This window comes from Choristoneura fumiferana, chromosome 26 (genome assembly GCF_025370935.1).
Source record: "Choristoneura fumiferana chromosome 26, NRCan_CFum_1, whole genome shotgun sequence".
NCBI lineage: Eukaryota > Metazoa > Arthropoda > Insecta > Lepidoptera > Tortricidae > Choristoneura > Choristoneura fumiferana.
The window spans coordinates 10,589,674-10,607,450 of NC_133497.1; the positions used below are offsets into that span (position 1 = coordinate 10,589,674).

A 17,777-nucleotide genomic window follows, 5' to 3' on the forward strand; every position below is an offset into this window, starting at 1 on the left:
GGGCGGTGGTGATCTCTTACCATCAGGAGACCCTCTTGCTCGTTTGCTCTTGTTCACGGCAGGATTAGCGAGCAAGATAGTGGTAGCTCCGTGCTTTTAAATAATTAAAACTCCTACGTGTTTAATATCGCTAAAAATTATAAGTTGTTTAACACCTTTAATGTATTGAGATACTTCTTTTCAGCCGTCAAAATGTAATCTCTTTAGATCTTGTATGGCAATAGTGAACTGTGACGTCACGCATTTGTCAACTTCACAGCAGCAGATTATGATAACTTACCTAGAAGCCGGCCGCTGGTCTAGCGCGGGGGAGCCTCCGCTGCCGGCCACCGACGCTGGTCTCTGGTTGCCTCCGTACGCTATAACATAGAGGGCTCAGCATTAACCGGGTGCTTAAAAATTAAACAAAAAAGAGGATTTGAAACCGGTATGGGTAAAACGGTACGAATTTATAGGTAAGAGTTTTTGTAGAAACTAAAAGATATTTAAACGTCAGTAAAAATAGTGCTCTTTATTAGTTTGTACATAAATACCGGTATTACTTTCAATCAGTACCAGATTAAACATAGCGTGTAAAAGAACTTTAAAGTTTTTGTAAAATAGCAACATTCTTTATTTAAAAAAAAAATTGTATAGATAAGACGAGTTTCTTGACAGGCGCAATACCGCTAGATGGCGTTAGCATCGTGAGGTCCGTTTGACGTTGCTTGATTGCGATTGGTTCATTTAGTTATTAAACCAATCACAAACGCGAAGTGCCAATAAGACTGTCAAAGAAATCCTTATTACTTCAATAAACTGATTATTCTTTCATCTTGCATTTTACACATGCGAAGTAATTCATAATTGAACCGAGATAACGCGAATCTGTTATTTGTATGTTGGTTGGTTTGTTGTAAAGAACGAAAATAATAACGGTATCAGTACTGTACCGGTATTTCTATACCGGTTTCAAGGTTTATGCTGAAACATAGATAAGCTGAAAATCAAAGCCCAAACAGTAAGCTTGCTACAAAACCAACACCAGAACACGATACAGAGAAAAACAAAATAAGTTTTTAAATAATTCAAATGGTTATCTGTCTGTTCCGCGAAATATTATTCCCAAATGCTTCATTTGCCAAACTGTTTCATTAACGATTTTCTCTAAAACAATATTTTGAATAAAACAGTTGAGCAAATGAAACATTTTTGAATATTTTTTTTTTGGAAAAGACAGAATGCCGAGCATTTAAAAACGGAAAGACACAACCCACAAATTCAAACATAAATAATACTTATATATAATTTATAAGCCAAGCTAAAAGGACAGACATATATTACGTAAAAAAAATCTAGAGAATGTAAAAAAACATACATTGTACTCTATGTAGTACATAAAGTAGATGACTGGATCCTGCCAGCGTGTCAATATATAAATAATATTAGATACCTTTGAAATGTACTATTAAGATTAACAAATTGAGGTTTTATTTCACCAGTGGATAGGTAGAAAGACAACTGATGAGAAAAATTCATCTGTAGTTTCATTATTCAGTAATTCATTTCAAAAACATTCCTATCACAAGATAGGAAACACTCTAGATTCTAACTTTATTTAAAGAAGTTGTAGCTGATATTTGATCTTTTAATTGATAAAATTTCATTTTGCGTCATTTTAAATACCTTAAATTGAAATCTTAACCGAATTAATTATTTTCCTTGGTTACATATTGGCCGTAGATCTAAATTTTCATAATAATATAATATAAAATATGATCAATTTTTGACTTTTCAAATTCCGTATTACGGATTGAGTTAATTTTGCAGAATATATCAACATGAAGACTCGAAAAATCAGTATACCTTGTTTCATGACTTTTCTACTTTACCACTGGAGAATTGAGAAAATAATGCGTCCTCTAAAACATTATTTGCATAATTTTGGTCGGGTCTTTTAGCCAACTTAGTTAAGTTTTCATCAACATTCTATTTAACAGTCGTTCAGAAGACGCACTATTTTTTGACAATATTTTTTCACATAGAAAATTAATCCAGTTTATACATGAATGAAGAAAATTGAAGTGTGAAATCGCTATAAACTACAAAAGTCAGAAAAATAAAAATCCATCTCGTATTTTCTTTCCTGGCAACACCGAAACGTGACTTTTACATTTATTTTTCTGACGGGTCAGCACTGTGTGATAAATTTCAAAATATAACAACGGTAATTAAAAAAACGTTTGTGATTGGTTCAATAAATAAATGAGCCAATCGCAAGCAACGTCAAACAGACCTCATGATACTAACGCCATCTAGCGGATATCGCCTGTCATTGCTAAGGTTTAAACGCAATCACACAAAGTTGACAAGTTAATTTTTAACACAGCGTCTGTTAAACTATCTACGTATCTACTGTTAGTAAGTAACCACAAAGCACTTGTAACAGGAATCATTGCAAAAATAAATGTCATAGAAGAATCGGCGGTTGAACTGACTTATTAACGCAGAAGAATCAATTCTGACATTTTCAGGAATGAGGGCTATCGTTTTTTGTCTCACTAGATGGCGCACTGTTGCGTGAGGTTTTAAGTGTGGCTTTCCAAGTCTGTTATTACGGGCGTGAAAACAAAGTTTAGATTAAAATCATATTTAATACACCTTAAAACCGTACCATAAAAATATCGAGCAACCACAGTGTTGCGTAGTCCCGTTTTGTTCGGAAAAAAAGGTAGGACAAAAATTGTCTCAAAACACAGACATTCATTGCCCCGTAACGCATAATTGCCATAATTAATTTCAGGTAGTATTCATTATTCTAATTATAAATGAGATATGAGATTTGACATTTCGGAGACCTCACGCTACACTAGCGCCTCTAGCGGCGAATTCATGCGATAGCCCTCATTGAGTCACTATCCTGTCATAAGTGCCTTTGTGTATACAACTAATGAATGAAGTAATTAACTAGAAGCCAGTAGGCGCTAGGAAGAAGATCGTTCCAAGCAGGCGCTACAGGACCACTGCCCACCAGAGATATGCTTGCATTCAGTGACTGGACATGAATACAATATAAAGTTGAAATATTTTAATAATTTTAGTACAACTACTACCACAGATTTAGTGAATAAAGTTTAGCTCATATTTTGTCGTAAAAGTTCGTTATATTGCTTTCTCAACTAGCTTACTAAAGTTTACTGAAACAAATTGAGATAAATACGATCTTTTCCGACAAATTACGATGGAAAAACACTTTTTGATTGTGTGTGTTGCAATACCAAATAAACGATTAACCTATTGTATAGATATTCAGACAACTAGTTATAGTCTGTCAAAAAAGAGAAGAAATTAAAAAGTGGCAACACTGTAGTGTCCTCCCTTTTTGGTTTGAAAGGGATGACACTACAGTGTGGCCACTTTTTAATTTCTTCTCTTTTTTGACAGACTATACGTGCACAGTCACTGACAGCAAACCAAGCTACACTTTTGATCTTTAGAAGCACCTCGGTCACAATTGGAGGACCCCAGGGTGATCCTAGCAGCCCCTACAGACTCTCGGCGAAGTTTCGAGAAACAAGAATATTAGTGGGAAATATGCAAGGAAGTTTCATTTGTTCTATATAATATCTCTTTGTAAGTTGTTGCCCAAAACTTAGTCTGCAAAGATTTATTTTTAGCGCGGGTACAACTTCCTTTTTCGGGATAAACGGTATCCTATTATTTATTCTAGTCTTTCAATATGATGTGTGTAGACATTATGGCAGTCGGTTCAGTAGTTAAGGCGTGAAATCTGAATAAAATCACTTTCGCATTTATAATTAGTAAGGATTACTAAACTTAACAAAGCGAAATGTGAAAGATTATTTTAAATATCTCTAAAAATACGAAGATAATGAAAATTTTAAATTGTCAATTAGACAAAGAGATCCGACATGTCTTGTGACGCGACGACCATAGAAAGTATTTATTTAATTTGTTTTTCTAGAATGAGATGGAAAATTTAGAGGAAGATTTAAACGACTTGTCCATTCCAGTTTCATTCTGTAGCTTACTTTGGTTTTAGTCTAAATAAATAATACGGGAGTCTAGTATTTTTAACTCGTATTTCTCTTGTTATTTCTGTGGTTGAGAGTCTGTAGGGATTACATGACCAAAAAGCTACTGACCCAGCTCGCTGGCAGAGTAGAAATGCGACGTCTCGACTCCCCAATTGTTGTTTTGTCTCTCATAGTTCTGCCACGCGCTCGGCATGTTTCTATTTTGGTCCCGAGAGACTCTCTGTTGATAGCTGTTGACGAGAGCCGATACTTGGTTCGGCTGGCGTTCGGGTATGTTCGGTTGGCGTTCGGGGATGTTCGTCTGGCGTTCGGGGATGTTCGGCTGGCGTTCGGGGATGTTCGGCTGTCGTTCGGGGATGTTCGGCTGGCGTTCGGGGATCGCCGGGGGGCGGTCGGGCGGCCCCGACAGCGGTAATGGCGGGGCGCCGTCCGCCGCTAAGGTTATGTGTTATAGGTTAAGCGTGTTTTATTTTTAAAATTTGGTTTAGTGTTGAAGCTTAAGTGGATATGATTGTAATTTGCGAAAACCGAGAACTATTTACTAAATAACTGAAAATCTGAAAGTAGTTTGTTCAGAATCGAGAGGTATGATTGCACAATACTTTAAACCAGATTGCGTTTCTTTAAATGCCTCTTTTATTGTGCCCAGTCTGAAGTTTACTAATGTAACATGCCAATTAATGCCGTATAGAGTGGCATATTATTTAAATAGCAACATTTTGTAAAAATAGCGCACATATTGTTTGCTTCAGAAATGCGTGTTTGGTTGTTTGCCACTAAAATATACAGACGAATTAAAAACCTCCCTCCGTATTTTTATTTCTACAGCTGGCAACCCTAAATTTGACGTGGTTGTATTTGCTGACAGCTTCACAAACTAGCTGTCAATTTTAGAGTTGCCAGATGTGTAAGTGCTATTTTCGGAAATAAAAATATGACTTTCTTCCTGAATTTCGAGTCCACTGAATTATTGTTGTTCTTATGAGAAATTAATGATCTTTAACCCAATTTAAAAAGTCCATTAAGCTATCGCTTCTCTAATTATAATCTTAATAAACACGCTCAACCTTTTGCAAGTAAATATAAAACGTGACAAAACAATAAAGCTGACATTTGCAGACTTCACAAAAGCTGAAATATTGTTCAATTATTTAAGTAGCCAGACCAAGCACTATTGTTTCTGTTTAATCAACCAGTTATACGATACTTAACAAAGCCCGGTAATCTAATATATAAAAATGAATCCCTATTTCCCTTGGTCACGGCATCACGCGGCTGGACCGATTTCGCTAAATCTCTTTTTGTTGTGTTTGATATTGTCAGGAGAAGGTACTTATAAAAGAAGATTTAGAAAATTAAAAAAAACTACACCGGGGGCGAAGCCGCGGGCACCAGCTAGTTAATCATAGAAATCCAGAATCGCTCTATAATTACACTAGCCACCCGCCCCGGCTACGCACGGCTGAAATTTTCCATACAAAATCGCGCGACAGTGAATCGCGTCTAAGTTCAAGAGAGAGAGACCGTGACGTTATTTAATTCGGAATTTAAGCTAAAGCTGCGTACGGACAGCGCGTACATTGGTACGCGTAGTCGGTTATGCGTGTATTGGACCGCCATGTCCGTACGTGCAGCTCCGCGTACACTCTTGGAGAACGCGTGCCGCATGAACTGACTCGAAAGAGGACGCGCTCGTTCTGGTACGAGATATTTGGACGGCAAAATGTATAAAGCTATGGAGCGCGCAAGCTCGTAGCGCTATGGATCGATTTAGCTCGCGTTTAGGTTCGTGGCGGTCCGTACAGGAGCTGTACCCGTATCCAATGTACGCGTAACCCACTACGCGTACGCGCTGTCCGTACGCAGCTTCACAACTGGCTTCATCTTCCTAATATTTTGTTAAATCGACATAAGAAAACACACGTGTCAAATGTTTTTTTTAAATCTGACTGAGGGATTAATAAGATTTGTTTAACACCAGCCTATTGTTATTAAACAAACTGGGCTTATATTTCGGCAGGAATAAAATTGTGACTACCTGATTAAATAATAAAAATTATGAAAAATATTTTTTTTACATAATTTTTATCAAAGTCAAAGAGTCTTCCCCAGTTTTTCTTTTCCTATACTTCGTTTTTTTAGCATTAGACAGAAGGCAAGCGATCTTGACGTCTTTTTTATTGAAAAACACTTTTGAAAAATAAGTCACAGCAAATATGTAACAATTAGCAAGGACATATGATCATTTATATTCTTTTGGTATCGTAATATAAGTATTACCTAACTGTTTTTTTTTAAAAACGTTTTTCACTAAAAAGACTCGTCAAGATTGTTTACCTTTTTTCTAATGCTAAAAGAACGAAGTATAGTTCTCTACCTGACTATAACTTGGTCTGGCTACAGCTGTACGAATGTATGTATGTCAGTCTCACCGTCTCGCTGTGACCTGATGAACTCGGAGTTGAGGTCGCGGCCGTTGGAGAACCGGGACCTCCCCCAAGACCCTGTCGCTTGCTCCGAATTTCTGCGAATAAAATTAGTTTTTTGTTAAAAAAAATATTTTTAACATATACTTTTTAGCTGACTGCCATTTCATGATAAGCCTAAAAGTTGAAAAGGCCTGAGAAACAATACGGCAGATCGATTAGAGCAACGCATTCGTCAATATTCCTAGCTCTATACCGGGCACATCGTGATATGCCGAAAAAAAGAAAAATTTGGGTACGACGAGCGAAGCGAGGAGTGGTTAGTATGAATTGTGACCACAACGCGCGAGGCGAGCGAGCCAAGCGAGCGTGCCGCGTCAGCGACCGGTGAAGTGCCAGAACCGATATGGCGGCGTCGTCACTATGCAAATCGTTAAACGGTGAGTTTTGAACGATATGGCGGATGTCCCTTAGCCAATTCATGAAATGGCGCCATTTCATGATGTGCCTAGAAATTTCGTGATCCGGCGGATTTTACGATCGGCCGCCTACATATACATGACCAACATTCAACTCGAAATTAATCCTTCTGCAATGGAAATAAAAATCAAGTTGATTTGTCGCTGGTTTTTCTGTGGCGTACAGAGCACGTCACTTCGTCTTTTTTGTGGCGGTGAAGAGGTTAACCGACTTTACGGAGAGACAATGCGATGCTCACCTGAGTACAACCTCGGAGACGTCCTCCTGGCTTGGGGGCTTCCTTGGCGGCAGCGAAGGCAGCACGCTCGACTCTGCGACAGAAATAAGAAATAAATAGATGGCATTAATTACGTGTAAATCAGATCAGAAATTAGGAGACAATATACGTAGAAGAGCGAGGGTCACCGCGTAGCCAAGCGAACTAGCTCGTTAAAGTGGCAATGGGCAGACGATATTACTGATTACACTGCTCACTAAAGTCACCATGTTCCTCTCCAACGTGGCCTTCTACCCCCTCCAACAAAAGACAACATTAAGCAGTATCGATCTTATCTATATTTTAAATAAACCTATGTTCTTCTCCATCGTGGTCCTCTCTCCCCCTCCAACAAAAGACCTAAAAATAAGCAGCGATTTCTCATCTATAATCTTCTCCGGCGTGATCCGGTCTTCTCCCCCCCTCCAACAAAAGACCTAAAAGTACTGTGGTCTTCTCCCCCCTCCTGCCTTTTCTTAAAGACCTAAAACCAAAAAGTATCGGTCTCTCACCTATGTTCCTCTCGGGCGTGGTGTTCTGAGAGGCGTTCTCGGCGAGGCTGGGTCTGTCGGCGCTGGTCCTTGCCTGGTCGCGGTGCTCCTGTAAGATCTCGGCCTGCGTGCGCGCGCGCCGCGCCGGCTCGGGGGACGACTGCGCTGATGATGACGACGACGCGCTTCTGGAGACAAGTTACTAGGTTAGTTGTCTCTTCCTTAAGTTTCTGTTGATTTCCCATAATTTGATTTGTCATAATTTGATTTGCCATAGAAGTCACGAGGCATAACCTTTTTTTGTCATAATATTAAATGCCATAATGACAAACTGACAAAGCTTCAAATAGGGCATATTAGGCAAAGCTCTGCGCAGGGGGCGACACTAGCGCAAACCTCCATGACAACGTCAGTTCTCTTTATATTTTTTTATTTTTAGTTACAAAATAACATGATATTTACACATGACATCATATTTATAGTAACGATAGAGCTTTATTTCCAAAAAAATAATTGAAATAATATAACATTATGGCATTTAAGATACTTTAGATACTTAAAAAACTGTTTTGTGTTAGTGCTGCACTGGCGGCAGAAAATAGCAGTAATATTAACCATATCGACATGCAAATGTTTACTTAAAACCAAATGTCCAATAACACATAAAAATATATAGACATTTATGCCTTCAACTGTACACGCATAAACCACCTCATTCGCCAATCGGCGTCCATTCCTAGATGTCGTGGAACTGATTGAAGACTAGCCATGGCTATTTCGTTTGGTGACCTTCATATGCCAGAGGTAGCCATGCCGGCATCCCGGTGAGAAAGATACCATATTCAGATTTTTCATGGTAAACATGTAAATAATTAATTATTATAAGTCTTGATTCTTCTGGCACATGATTGTAGAATTATTTCGAATATGGACATGGAAAGTTATTGTTATTCAGAACTTTAATTTTTTTTAATAAAAATGTGCTTAAAGACATCGCTCGTATTGGTTTTACTATAAATCAAACTTGGAGAGCTTGGCCCTAGTGAAAAAGGGGTTAAGTCTGCAGAAATCACACAGCTATTTTCTATTTTATGTGTAAAGTGGTTTAAGTCGAAATCAGCTGTTCAACTGCTGCAGAATTAACCCCTTTTCACTAGGGCCCCAACCTTTGGAGTCTCCTCTTCAGCTCGGCATTGGGGGACTCCGGCGGCGCGTACGGCGTCAGCTGCAGTTCCGGCGGCAACTGCAATATTAATGCATTATTTAATTTGATGAATTAAATAGATGAAGCGAACATTCTGATTTTTTTAAATTTATTAATAAATAAGACAATTTTTTCCTTTTTCTTATCAAGCCAGCGCATCAGCTTAGGATACACAGCGTGAGTGACACACACCGAAGAAATTTAATAGTGTGTAAAGTTCCCATTCCGTACTGGACCCGCGTGGGAACTGCTGCCCAAGCTTTCTCATTTTTCTTATGATGATACAAGGGACGAACCCTTTGGCTGACTTAGGTGATGTTCTAGGTAAGACTTTTCTGAGTAGATCATGTTCTAGGTAAGTTATTTTCTGAGCAAGTCATGTTCTAGGTAAGTCATTTTATGAGCAGGTTATGTTCTAGGTAAGTCATTTTCTGAGTAAGTCATGTTCTAGATAAGTCATTTTATGAGCAAGTCATGTTCTAGGTAAGTAATTTTGTGAGTAGGTCATGTTCTAGGTAAGTCATTTTCTGAGTATTTTATGAGCAAGTCATGTTCTAGGTAAGTCATTTTATGAGCAGGTCATGTTTTAGGTAAGTAATTTTCTGAGTAGCTTATGTTCTAGGTAAGTAATTTTGTGAGTAGCTCATGTAGGTAAGTAATTTTCTGAGTAGCTTATGTTCTAGGTAAGTAATTTTGTGAGTAGGTCATGTAGGCAAGTAATTTTGTGAGTAGGTCATGTAGGCAAGTAATTTTGTAAGTAGGTCATGTAGGCAAGTAATTTTGTGAGTAGGTCATGTAGGCAAGTAATTTTGTGAGTAGGTCATGTAGGCAAGTAATTTTGTGAGTAGGTCATGTAGGCAAGTAATTTTGTAAGTAGGTCATGTAGGCAAGTAATTTTGTGAGTAGGTCATGTAGGCAAGTAATTTTGTGAGTAGGTCATGTAGGCAAGTAATTTTGTGAGTAGGTCATGTAGGCAAGTAATTTTGTGAGTAGGTCATGTAGGCAAGTAATTTTGTAAGTAGGTCATGTAGGCAAGTAATTTTGTGAGTAGCTCATGTAGGCAAGTAATTTTCTGAGTAGCTTATGTTCTAGGCAAGTAATTTTGTGAGTAGGTCATGTAGGCAAGTAATTTTGTTAGTAGGTCATGTAGGCAAGTAATTTTGTGAATAGGTCATGTAGGCAATTAATTTTGTAAGTAGGTCATGTAGGCAAGTAATTTTGTGAGTAGGTCATGTAGGCAAGTAATTTTGTGAGTAGGTCATGTAGGCAAGTAATTTTGTGAGTAGGTCACAGCACAGCACAGCATAGAGGGTGGCTGGTGGCTGGTGGCTGGTGGGTGGTGGTGTACCTGCGCGTGGAAGCTCAGCTTGGCGACCCAGTCCCGCATGAGCGCGGCGGAGGAGCACCCGAACAGGTACTCGGCGCCGTCCGCGCACCGCACGCGGAACACGTGCGCGCGCTTCGTGTAGTCGCCAGCGGCCTCGCAGCGCGCCTGACACACACAAACACAACCGTCACGACAACATTATAAAACAAGATACTATTACTATTTAATCAAATACTATTTAATCTATTCACATATACGTTGAGCGCTGTATATACCTATTGTTAGTGTTACATATAGTATAAGAACCATTGTAAATCTAATGTAATTTCCTGTGTAAACACTGTTGGTATATCAATAAATAAATAAATAAGATACTAGTTCAATTTATCACTCCTCCACTTGAGTATCTAATATTAATTTCAGCTCAGGAAAAGTGATCGTATAAGGATTCGGCTTTTGCCAACTGCGACACGAAATCCCAAATAATACAAATCTACCTGCCTCATTATGTATTTTCAATCTAAATATATAAAAGAAGAAATTGACCGACTGGCTGACATATCAACGCACACAGCATGCGCACAGTATTCAGTATTTATTGCAACACCTTTTACAAAAAAATATAAAAAACTATGCCCTGTTGGGGCGTGGCAATTTTAAAATTAATTGCATTAATTAACTTATACATAACATATTATGCTATTTTAATCTCATGTAACCTTTAGGAAGAGGTGTAAGGAACACTTATTCCATTATTTTAACTCTTAAACTCACCCTTTGTCGGACTCTAACGTATTGCTCCTCTCCTCTCATCCACTCAAAGGTTGACTGGTAGAGATCCCTTAAAGGGATAAGTCCGCCTTTGTACAAGTATCTTAAAGTTTGTCAGTTGTATTTTGTTAATTTTCTTTTGTACAATAAAGAGTTTACATACATACATACATACTTATAAATTAATTTTATGTAGGGTTTACTTTTTTGCAGGTACCACTATCTTGCTCGCTAATCCTGCCCTGAAACAGCAGTGCTTGCACTGTTGTGTTTCGACGTGGAGAGTAAGACAGCCGGTGAAATTACTGGCACTTGAGGTATCCCATCTTAGGCCTCTAGGTTGGCAACGCATCTGCAATACCCGTGGTGTTCTCTTATCATCAGGAGACTCACTTGCTCGTTTGCCTTCCAGTTAAATAAAAAAAAAGTATCTAAGTAAACTATACATTTATCTAGAAATAACATAAACTTAGAACTTATGTGGTATCACAGAATGAATAGATAATAGGACAAGTAATACATAGGGTTCGATTCCCAGCGCTGGTCTCTTTTTCTCGTTTTTCTGTGCATTCATGTCTCAATACTCAATACTCAATATTTTATTGCTTTTCCACAATGTATGATTACAGATGTTACAAAGAGATTATGTGATCATCATACCCTGTCTCAGTTTGTATTATGAATAGAATGGCTCGATTTATGCTCTTGTTGTATAATCTATTCGTTAAAAGGGTCAAGCAATTTTCTAGTGTAGCTTGGCAATGTGTAGCCTCGCGGAGAGTCCGGGGGCGTTAGTAGACTCACGTTGAGTATGGCCTGCGGCGGCGCGGCGGCCTTGGCGGCGGCGAAGTCCAGCTCGTCGCGGAAGAAGCAGAGCAGCTGGCCGCACAGCACGCAGTAGTAGGAGCGCCAAGACCGGACCGTCGCGCGCTTGCCGCCCACGCCGGACTCCTGCTTGCGCTCCAGGTAGCCTGAACAACATATGTTATTGAGAGTTAAAGTAACAGTGTTAGTGAGAGTAAAAGTAACAGTGAGGATAGGCAGTAAATCCCACCTATCCTCACTGTTACTTTTACGCACACTGGCGAGCGCACACACTCACACACACACACACACACAGTTGCATACACACCTACTGTTTTTAGTTTAACCAACCCTCCCCCCCCTGTTTTGTCACTTTACCTATTTAAGTTTTTTCTCTTCTTTTTTTTTGAAATTACCCAGTGTGTTTAAATTTTAAATTTTAAGTTTTAAGCTAAATCATGTAAAGAGTTTTGTACCCGAATCCCGGTTGCCACGTGACAGGCTTTGCCTAGTGTGGGACCAACGGCAATGCAATTTTGTAATGCGATACCTTTTCAATAAACTATTTTTATTTTTTTTTTATTTTAGTTATTCTAATGCATCACAATATCATTAATATTTAAATTATTGTAATAGTATCTTATCTACATGCATATCATAACTTCCCTATTATATGTTCAGAAACGAATTAAGAAACCTGGTATCTGCGGGTGCATCTTAATGTTTACATTAAAGTATCGGTAATACTTTTTTTAACAATGCATATCTGTACATATTATAGAAAATTTATGACATGCATGTAGATAATAATTATTATTATAAATAAAACTTTAGTTTTTTATTATCTGTTTTATTTAAGCTTTGGTAGGTACTTCAAACTAGTTACCAGTAACACTAACTTAAAAATACAGGCCATATCTGAACATATTATAGAAAACTTATGATATGCATGTAGATAAAGTTATGTATGCGGCTATACATAATTAGGCATAAAAACACTCGTGTGATCTTATTATGAAACTCGCCTTCGGCTCGTTTCATAACACCACACTCGTACTTTAATGCCTCTCATTATGCACCAGCCACATAAATAACTATTATGCAACTGTATCGTAATAGCGGTCCTTAAAACACGAGTGTGTTCATAATAGGGTCACATGAGTGTTTTAAGGCCTAATTACGTACAGTTGCAATCCTCTATCATGTGTTCCACGAATTATTGAGAATGACCCCCCCCGTGCTGTAATGATGTATGAAATCTCATTACGATACAGCCGTGTTCATAATAGAATCCAATGTCGTAATGCTGGTCATTACCTATGGTTTTTGAACGCATAATTGAGGATTTACTATATGGGTGTAGATAAATACATATTACACTACAATCCTGGCCTGACTTGTTGAGGTTTACTCGTAACGGTTTAACTCAGGGATGGGGAAATAGATTTAGAGATGGGCCATATGTATACAATAATTACAAAATTTCCGCAGGCCAGGGAGCATTTATTGACTAATCAAGTAACAACAGATTCCAAATCAATCCTGGTCGCTAAATCGCCTCTACCTTATAAAGGGTTAAATGTCCAAAACCCGAGAACAAAGCCTATCTTATAATGATCTGACCTTCTATCTCGACCGGCGGCAGCTCGGCGTCAGGGCGGCGGTGGCGGCGGAAGCTCTGCGTCCGACGACGTGTCGTGAACGACGGCGTGCGTTTTGGCGTCTTCATCACCTAACGACATAATGCGTCGCGTTAGGTTACGTTGGAAGTCAGGCAAGACGAAGAGAGACAGGGTGGCATTTACGCTATTTGGAACGTACTCTGATATTGAAAGAAGAAGTTTATTAATAGGGAATATTCGGCAGAGGCCGACACTAGCACAAACCGTAAACAAACCGCCATCCAGTATGTTAATAAACGCCTTGTTATATTGTAAACTCACGCTCATGCTCTCGGCGCGTTTGACGGGGTCGTTCCTCGGCAGCCGGTCGAACTGCGGCGCCGGCGACAGGGTCTCCTCCGAGGACGCGGGCGCGGGCGCAGCCGCAGCCGCAGGCGCAGCCCCGGGGGACGGCTCCGGCGCGGCGCTGCTCAGCTGGGGACAATGGCACGTCAGCAGGTGGCAGAAGTTAATTAATTAATTAGGCAGTGTACATGAATGTCATGGAAATTAATGTAGGTAATTTGATTTAATGTAATGTAATAATAATATATCTTATCAGCTTACTACCATAGCCTCATAAGAATATTGTATAAACTAACAATATTTGGATCTACTCAGTTATCCGAAAATAAATTATTTTGATTTGATTTGAGTGGTGTCTGTTTCTAGGACACAGTGCCCTAGTTACAGTATGCTGTGTTATATTTCCAGGACACAGTGTCATATTATTGATATTATTTTCAGGATGCAGTATCCTATGTATAGGACACAGTGTCCTATTTCGAGGATGCAACGATACATTGCAGGATTGTTTGGTGTTGTCTTATTTATGGGACAATGTAATGTTAATACGATGCAGTGTCTTACAATACAATACAATACAAATACTCTTTATTGTACACCAGACATAGTAAGCGATACAAAAAACAGATATGCAGAGAAAAAAAATTACAAGGTGAGTAATAGGCGGCCTTATCGCTTAAGAGCGATCTCTTCCAGGCAACCTTTTTTACAGAAAGAAGGAAGGACTAGTTTAAAACAGGTGGTGCATCAAAAGTAGATTAGAAAATTTAAACGTAACAGCAATACATCTACGAATACATACATAACTATATCGTACATATAATATACGTCCAAAATAAATATAGGTAGTGAGATAAACAGCAACAAATAAATAAATAAATTATAATAAGGCTAATAAGTACAAGATGACAGATAGTGCTCCTTAAGCATATATTTAAATAGTGACAAAGATTTTGCGCGTCGTAAGTCAATCGGTAAGGAGTTCCACAACCGAATAGCCTGGACAGTATAAGAATATACATAGAATTTGGAATTAGATAGAGGCACGGAAAGGAGAAAGTTCTGAGAGCATCGAATAGAAGTTACGTAGCTAAATCGCTCTTTGAGGTAGCGAGGAGTTGCAGGGTTAAACAGAATGCCGTAAAGAAGGTGGAGAATGTGAGAGTTACGGCGAAAGCGGATTGGGAGCCACTTGAGCTGCGATCGAAAGTTAGAGACATGATCGAATTTACGTAGACCAAATATAAACCGAATGCATAGATTTTGAATTCGCTCAAGTTTGTTAAGTTGCTCTTCTAAGAGATCGGGATAACAAATGTCTTGTCTTATTTACGGGACACTATCCTATTCATAGGATGCAATGTCATATTAAAATTAAAAAAAATTAAAATGATTTATTTTCAACTTTTGTTTTAAAAACTAGTGTTGAATCCTCTTTTTAAGTGAAGCACTTGTATTAGGAGGAATTCGCTCTTTTATACAAGTTGTTACAAAGTCAAAAATAATAGCTAATAACTAATAATAGTTCTTAAAGTAGTTTATGCGACTGTTACAAAGCAGTTTAATAAAATAACCTACACAGTTTACATATTAAGTAACAAACAAAAATTGTTTTACCTTACTACTTAAGGCAACAAATCTTAATAAATGAAAGCTTAAGAAAATCAAGAAACAATATGACCAAGAGTACAAATACTATTTCAAGCCATTAGTTGTTCTATATCATAGTAACTTTTGGATTTTAGCCAAGTTGTATTATATTTCCAGGATACAGTGTTTTGCATTCAGGTTTCAGTGTCATGTTTTTAGGATGCAGTGTCATATTTCCAGGGCAGTGTTATATATTTAGGATGCAGTGTGCCCTAGGATGCAGTGTCGGTACCTGGTCGTCCCTTGGCGGCGGCGCGATGTCGCGGCGGCGCTGCTCGGCGATGCGCTCCACCTCCTGGCGGCGGTGTCTCAACGCGCGTTCGGCCGCCTGCTGCGCCTGAGACGCGGCGCGCGCCGCCTCTTCAGACTCCTTCTGCTTCTGGAACGCTTGTTCCACCTGGCGGAGTTAAACGATACAAATGACTCTTAATCTACACCCATATAGTGAATCCTCCATTTTGTGTTCATAACCATAGATAACCAGCATTACGACCAAGACTCGGATACCGGTTAAATTTCCAAACCGTTATCATGTACTTGGCGCAAAACCTTTCCATTTTGGTTTCGTTCGCGAAACCGTTATTTTGAAACCGATTTTTAAGGGAACATTTCCATAAAGTTCTTGTCAGATTAGCCGGTTTCGAACAATAAAAATTGGTTTATTTAGGTTATACTTAAGTTCTTAAAAACGTTCGCGTTCTTATGAAAGTTCGGAGTTAAATCGAAATAAACCGGTATTTACCGCTATTTTATAAACCGGTTCCGAGCTTTGGGGCAGACAGAGTTCTGGTTGAAATGCAGGTCATTCTCAATGGTTCCTGAACGCATGATAGAGGATTTAATATATCGATGTACATAAAGAAATGTATGCAACTGTATATAATTAGGCCTTAAAACACTCGTGTGATCTTTCTATGAAACTAGGCTACGTCTCATTTCATAAAACCACACTCGTGTTTTACGGACCCTTATTATTATTATATTTTGCTTGATTGCAAAGGAGCAAGTGGGTCTCCCGATGGTAAGAGATCGCCCATAAACATCTGCAACGCCAGGGCACCAGGGTTATTACGTAACAGTTGCATAAACTACTATTATTGTACACCACAAATAGTAAGCGATACAAAAAAAACACACAAACACACACACAGAAAGAAAAGTTTCTAAAGGTTGACCAGGAATATAAAAAACCTGATGCGAAGGCAGCACTTCTACGTTTTACATTGCAACATTCTTTACACTTACTATATGGTACCTACCAGTCATATTGATGATGTTATTTAAAGGAATATTTTCTAATCCCTCAGACTTTTTCTATGACAAATACTTTAATACATTGTGAATTGTTTTCCTTCCAAGGCAATGGATAATCTTCGGAATTTTAACGCACAAAAACACAAAATAACACTTTAAAATACGACGCGCAAACAACGTTAAACTTTGACAGCAATAGACAGATGACATTTGAATTTAGTGTTACCACTGCAAAAAATTAGTTGTATAGGTTTTCCGCAATACGGCGAGGTTTTTTATAAATGTGGTCAGCCTTTATCCATCTGTCTGTCTACGTATCACGTATAACGTACGAGTGTGATCCTGTTGAGCGCCTGGAACTTGTCCGAGTGTGCGAGGATGGCCTGCTCGAGCTCGGTGTGTCGCGCCAGCAGCTGCTCCACCTGGCCCACGGACTCCCCCACCTTACCGTCGCGGACCAGCGGCACCCTGGGGGGAGGACATTATCATGATCATCATACAAATAATTTAGAAATAGTCTTTTCTCACAAATGTCCGTAAAAGTCTATTTATTCCTTACATATCAGAAGGCACAGTTTATGGTCAGCGAGAAATTACAAAGTTAAAAAGGTTGCAGGCGCGCTAGCTCGACAATAATATATTTTTCTCAAAAATGACCGTAAAAGTTGACATTATTCTTTACATATCAGAAGGTGAAGTGCATAGTTTATGGTCAGCGAAAAATTAAAAAGTTAAAAAGATTGCAGGCGCGCTAGCTCGACAATAATGAATTAGCGCGCCTGCAATCAGTCACTTTTTTTTTTAAGTTAAAAAGGCCATGGAAATGTTGGCACAAGCACAGAATAAGTAATAGTACAAGTACAGAAGTTTCACTGCCGTACAAAAGTGACGTTTAGGCATAAGAATCGTGCCTACTGTATGCTTCTCTGTCTATCGCATAACTCGTGTTCACTCGCACGCGTTGAGTCGCACTGAATCGCCTCAACGTTGGGGAGGCCCGGTATGTACTTGTAGCTCGGCGGCGGAATGGCCTAGTGACACCCCCCTGGCACAAGTCGTATACAGCCAAGTCTAATGGCCGGTATCAGATATTTTGTTGGATCTCCGGAC

The 17,777-nt window shown here is 38.9% G+C and overlaps 1 protein-coding gene across 1 annotated transcript in view; it reads right to left on the reverse strand.

The window, feature by feature from the left end:
* Positions 1–17,777, reverse strand: part of LOC141443153 (spectrin beta chain, non-erythrocytic 5-like) — a 181,496-nt gene that overhangs the window by 2,696 nt on the left and 161,023 nt on the right. The window contains 12 exon segments of the mRNA XM_074108361.1: positions 281–359; positions 4,146–4,472; positions 6,470–6,561; positions 7,182–7,254; positions 7,712–7,878; positions 8,857–8,933; positions 10,243–10,386; positions 11,797–11,963; positions 13,420–13,528; positions 13,740–13,892; positions 15,646–15,810; positions 17,000–17,135. Coding sequence (XP_073964462.1) covers positions 281–359; positions 4,146–4,472; positions 6,470–6,561; positions 7,182–7,254; positions 7,712–7,878; positions 8,857–8,933; positions 10,243–10,386; positions 11,797–11,963; positions 13,420–13,528; positions 13,740–13,892; positions 15,646–15,810; positions 17,000–17,135 — 1,689 coding nt within the window.